Below are 6,093 nucleotides of genomic sequence, written 5' to 3'. Positions count from 1 at the left end.
GATATATATTTAAGAAGATATACAAACATTTTTGCTATTTGTATTTATTTATTTATTTATTATGTTAAAAAATATGTTTTTGTGATGCATGCATTTTTTCACCTCACCTGGCCGGCTCTACAATTATAGTAAGTGCCACTCAGAAAATGACCACAAGGAGGAGGTAGAACTCAATCCTTCCATTGCATCTTTGGTTTGAAGGTGTGGTTGGGGAAGGCCCTTCCTCCCCAGAGGTAAGAGGATGCTCAAGCAAAGTGCCAGACACTTGGCAGCTATTCAGACAGCCACACCTCTTCTTCAGGTCCACCGAGTATCTAACAGAGCCTTCACCTTTCTTCATTTCTTCTCTTGTCTGGGAGTCTTCCTTCTAACTACAGACCAAATGGCCAGCGTAGGGCTTCAGCTTTTGGGATTTACCTTGGCCTTTTTAGGATTTGTAGGCTTAATAATCTCCACCACCATGACCGAGTGGAAGATGTCTTCTTATGCCGGGGACAACATCATCACAGCCCAGGCTATGTACGAAGGACTGTGGCAGTCGTGCGTGTACCAAAGCACCGGTCAGCTGCAGTGTAAAATCTACGACTCTTTGCTCCAGCTGCCAGGTGAGGAGTTCTTGAGTGTTATTATTATTATTATAAGGATCAGACTAAGATTGTACAGTGTAAAATCTTAATGTACAGGTACACTATAGGTCATCTAGCTTATCTAACAGCCTGTTCTAGCTGGATTCTGCTTTCAGTAGATCTGACCTTATACATATTTTCTCATATTTTGACAGTTATAGATATTTTAATCTAAAGGTTTAAAAGTTTAAAGGTGCACGTATTTGTCACTGTACAGTGTGGACTGTACAGTGAAATGTGTCCGCCGCATTTAACCCATCTGGTAGTGAACACACACTCACACACACACTAATCTGGCCTGCACGGCGGTTTTAATCTGGGTAGTCTTATAAAAGGCACATAATAATGCACTAACTGTAACCTATGTAGTAAAATAACTTCGTATGAGTAACATGAGCTCCTCCCGTGTCTTTTCCCACCCAAAACCACCTCAGAAGAGGTCAACCCCCTCTCTGCTTTCTCACTTGAGAGTTCTCTGAGCAGGCTGAGGCAAGTCCTGCCAATGTTTCGAATTCCTCAGAATATTTAACTGGTTATGGGAAGTGTGTACAGGTGGCAAATCTACCTGCAGAACACTAAAAAGCTGTGAGCTGTAGAACTGCCTTTCAGGTAGCTCCGTTAGTCTGGAGGCCTACAGAAGAAACAGCACTATGACGAATCAGACAAAGACAACAAGCTGATGTTTAAAGGCCAGTTTTGACTGACTGGTCAAAACAGCAACACTGTGACCAACTCTGAGCTCACTGGAGCGCTTTGTAAGTGGGTTTACTGTAGCGATTCGGGTGGGGGTGGGGTGGGGGTGGGGGGTATTATTTGGAGCTGTCTGTGGTTGCAGTGGTGCAAAAGAGGCTTAGCAGGTACAGCAGTTCCAGACTGAAGCTGTTATCTGTCAGTTCAGGTAAAATGTAGTTCAGTGTAAAGCTTAAACTGGAAGGAAGTGACGTCACGTGTCCTGGATTGACTGATTGATTAATTGATTGATTGATTGATTGATTAACTGAAATTATTTTACCCTTTATTTAAAATATTTTTCTTGTAATGAAATATGTCCCATCAAAACTGATTTTAATGATGAATGGACCAATAAAAATGCTCAAAAATGACTTAGAATAACAATAATAATAATAATAATAATAATAATAATAATAATAATATTTAATGATTATGAATATACAAGGTTTTAAATATATATATATATATATATATATATATATATATATTTAAAACCTTGTATATTCATATATATATATATATATATATGTCCAAATGTTTGTAGACACCCCTTTTACCGAATTTATTTAAATGTATATTATTAATGTATATTTATATTTATTGAATTATATGTCCAAATGTTTGTAGACACCCCTTTTAATGAATGCATTCAGCTTTTCTGCACAGCTTGCCTAGTCCCCGTGGAGTACTGCCAATAGAATAGGACTCTCTGGGCAGATAAACACCATGAGCCTATTGGCACCATGCTGCCTAATGCCAGGCGTGGGTTAGTAGAGGGATGTAAAGCCCCCCAGCATTGAGCTGTGGAGCAGTGGAAGAACTGTGTTCTCTGGAATGATGGAGTTGGGGATGATAAGGTGGTGTGGTGGTGACGCTCTTGTTGCTAAATGCAATCAAATCCTCACAGCAATGCTTTAAAATAAGGACTGCATTATTGAAAATATGAGAATTCTGAGCAGATGCTGGTATCTGATATTTCTGATGTATATATTTGCCAAAGCCGAGACATAAGCGGTCATACAAAGCAGAAACTGGCCCATCTCTCCTGTATAAATATATCAATACAACGCCTTTCCTTTCAATCATATGATACATGAAAGCACACGGTCAGGTGAAACACTCGTTTCTCTGTCTCTTCTCCAGTGGAGGTGCAGTCAGCTCGAGGCTTCATGGTGACTGGCATCCTGCTGTGTGCCGTCGCCATCATGGTGGCAACAGTGGGCATGCAGTGCACTACCTGCCTGGCTGATAACATGGAGGTCAAAAACAAGGTAGCTGTGGCCGGAGGGGTGGTCTTCATCATTGCAGGTGGGTGTAGATGAGTGCAAAATCCTTCCCTAACTCTGGAGCAGTAGGTTTGTGGTGAGAATTTAATCAGACCTCGATCTGACCCAACTATTAGGTGTTTTGTTTAGTTGTATCTCATTTTGTCTTGTTTTTGTCTCATTTGATCTTGTCTCTTGTTTCTGTCTTGTCATTGTCTACTTTTGGTGTTTTTGTCTCATTTTTGCCTTGTTTTGTTTCATTTTTTTGTTTAGTTTTATCTCATTTCTGTCTTGTTTTTATCTCATTATATCTTGGTTTGTCTTGTTTCTTTCTTGTATTGCCTTGTTTTTGTTTAGCTTTCTTTAGTTTTGTCCAGTTTGTGTCTTGTCTTATCTGGGCCAGCCTTGTTTTTTTTTACTGCATTGAGTTACTGATTGGAATACGTTAAATATAGTTTACCAAAATGTAGAATATTTGTTTAGTAGTCTTCAATAAGGTTGTAGCAGTGCTACATGTGATGTTATGCATTGTAATTAATTTTGTTATTTATTCGTTCGATATGCATTTAGTTGTAACAGCTGGTTAGTTACTTTTAAAGTTAAAGTTCCCACAAGTTAATATTAACCAGAATGATCATGATTCAGAACATTATCAGGAATTTTGCCATAATTAATCAGCCCTACTATATTTTATTATTTTCCACTTTCTTCACTCTCACACTTTCTTCTTACTTATTGAGAAACTAAAGCAAGTATTTTAGACCTCTAGCTTTTAGTTAAGCAGTAAAACTATGTTATGATAAACAGTTCAGTGAATATGTTCATTCACCCATAAAGCCAAAAATAACCCAAGCATGTGATCTAGTTGCTGGTCTGCTAGTGGTTGTACAGAACGGTTCACCCCAGTTCTGTGGCCAGTGGAAGCTTATCTGAATATCTGATGATGTTTGTGGAAACTGATGCATAATCTGGATTGTGTGTCTTTCTGCAGGTGCCTGTGCCTTTATTGCCACTATCTGGTATGGAGACAACATTAGACGGCAGTTCTTCAACCCTTTCACCCCAACCAATTCCAAGTGAGTAGCTTGAGAAGACTTCGAATGTCTACCATTGTTTCATTGTTTTCAGTGAACACAGGCCTTCAGTTCTTAAGAAGACAAGTCTGAGGTTTAACAACACACCATGAATCTGAACTAGACCTTCTGTAAGGATGTTTCTCCTGTAGCTTCTTAAGAAGATATGAATATCATGTTTGCTCTGTAAGTCATATAAGCCTCGTTTTAGTTTAGCTTTAATGGAACCTTAAATCTAACGGGTCTTCACCTCAAGCTAAACAGCTTCACCTCAAACCTGTAACTGCTAATCAATGGTTGATTCATTATACGCTATATGGACAAAAGTATTGGGACACCTGCTCATTCATTGTTCAAGAGTATTAAAAAGAGCTTATCCTGCTTTTGGTGGAGTATCTATCTCTACTGTCCAGGGAGGAAGACTTTCTACTAGATTTTGGAGGAAAATTGCTGTGAGAATTTTATTGCATTTGACAAAAAGAGCATTTAAGTGATCCAGAGGTTTTTTCTAGAATAATACACACTACACTATCAGTCAAATCATCTATGTTAAATCTAATCCATCGGTGTTAAATGCACACCTGCAGACCCCAACTGAGACCACCCAAGTTTCAAGAAGGGTCATGTGCACTCTAGATCTGTACATTTGCTCCGTGGTGTACAGGCCCCTTGATGTACAGAAATACAGAAATATCCAGTGAATGTGATCGAGATGTTGCTGCTGCTCTTTGCTTCCAGGTATGAGTTCGGAAAGGCGCTGTACATTGGCTGGGGAGCGTCGGCACTGACCGTTATCGGTGGCAGTCTGCTGTGCTGTAACTGTGGAGGTAAAGGTTCTGCCGATGCAGCAGGACCACGTTACCCAGCTGCCCGTCCCGGACCGCCCACCCAGCCCGGCTACGTCTAACGCTCAGGGAAGAAACGTGTTTGTCCTCAGGAACAGCGCTGCAGGGAAAATGAGTTTAGCACGACCAGGGTTTCGAGAAGCACGGTGGTTTCTTTAATGTGATATCTGAGGATTGCGTCTTTACATATCCTCAGATTCCTTATTTTTATGAATTTATTAAATGCACTGTGTTCCTATTATTTTGAATATGTTAATGTTCACTACTGCTGTCTAATTTTTGACTAGTTTCCGGTACACTGGTCTTACAAGTATTTCACTTAGCAGTAGTTAGTTTAGTTAGTATGCTGATATTTCATGTGGCATTACACTAAGGCCTTGGGACCACTTTGCTTTTAGGGGACCAGGAACTAGTGGGCAATGTTTGGACACTAAATACCAAACCCACAACTATCAATAATGATTTCAGTCATGCAAAGCTAACCTTAACTCTGAACCTTAACTACACACACACACACACACACACACACACACACACACACTCTTATACTGTGCATTTCTTTTTCTTAGCATACTTTGCAGTCACTTCCCGCTCTGTACCTTGAGATACAACCTCAGGACCTCAAGATATTTTGTCCTATCTGTAAAGTTGCCATTTTAGGGAAACCTGCTTATGTTTCAACAGTATATATATATAAAAACAAGATGGACAAAAGTATTGGGACACTGCTCATTCATTGTTTCTTATGAAATCTAAAAGAGTATTGAGAGTTGATCCTGCTTTTGTTGAAGTAACTGTCTCTACTGTCCAGAAAAGAAGTTGGCTTTCTACTAGGGTTTGGAGGAGCATTGCTGTGAGCAGTTTGATCTTTAGTGAGGTCAGGATGTTGGATGATCACCCCAAACACATCCCAAAAGTATTGGATGGAGCTCCACCTATGCCTGTTCCAATTGGCTGGAATTCGGTAGAAATTGAGAAATTCAGTAATCAGTTCAGAGTTGTAATTGAAGGGCAATGGATCTACAGGGGAAGCAGTGTCCTGCTATAGTGTTTCTGTCATATTTGTTTATTATTTTTTTGTTGCATTTGTTGGTTTAATTGTCTGTATGATGTTTTTTTTAAGGGTTTACAGTTCGTTTCTTTGTAACCTGGTGTTTCAGTTCTTTACTGAATGCTGGAAATGTTGTATTTCTCTGAAATGAAAAATAAACATAGCTTTCGTAAGATCAATGCAGCTGCATGGCTGATAATGACCTGTACCACTGATTACCTACGACTGTGATTCATTCATTCATTCATTTACTTACTCATAGTCACAATAACAGGTTTACTGTTATGCCATCATAGACGGTGATCCCCCCCCTCTACAGCTTCTGGGTGTGTTTTGTATTTTACTATACTACACAGCCCCCTCTCTGGAATGGAGCTAGAGGGAGGTAGACGTGTGGAGACATGCTCCTGAGATTAGAAGATAGGCTTGGGAGAGGCACTCTCAGGCCTTAGCGTGAGAGGGGAGCTGTGATTTGCGATAGGTAGGGTTAAAGAAACGAGC

The 6,093-nt window shown here is 39.8% G+C and overlaps 1 protein-coding gene across 1 annotated transcript; it reads left to right on the top strand.

Annotated features, from left to right (window-relative positions):
* Positions 1-382: 382 nt before the first annotated feature.
* Positions 383-4,637, top strand: cldn1 (claudin 1). The gene is made up of 4 exons (XM_072688703.1): positions 383-605; positions 2,502-2,666; positions 3,615-3,699; positions 4,435-4,637. The coding sequence occupies exons 1-4, from the start codon at positions 383-385 to the stop codon at positions 4,601-4,603; spliced, it is 642 nt and encodes a 213-aa protein (XP_072544804.1). The 3' UTR covers positions 4,604-4,637.
* The last annotated feature ends 1,456 nt before the right edge of the window (positions 4,638-6,093 follow it).

Source organism: Salminus brasiliensis, chromosome 9 (genome assembly GCF_030463535.1).
Source record: "Salminus brasiliensis chromosome 9, fSalBra1.hap2, whole genome shotgun sequence".
Lineage (NCBI taxonomy): Eukaryota > Metazoa > Chordata > Actinopteri > Characiformes > Bryconidae > Salminus > Salminus brasiliensis.
Note: the sequence above shows the minus strand (reverse complement) of the source record. Positions and strands in the feature narration are given on the sequence as shown.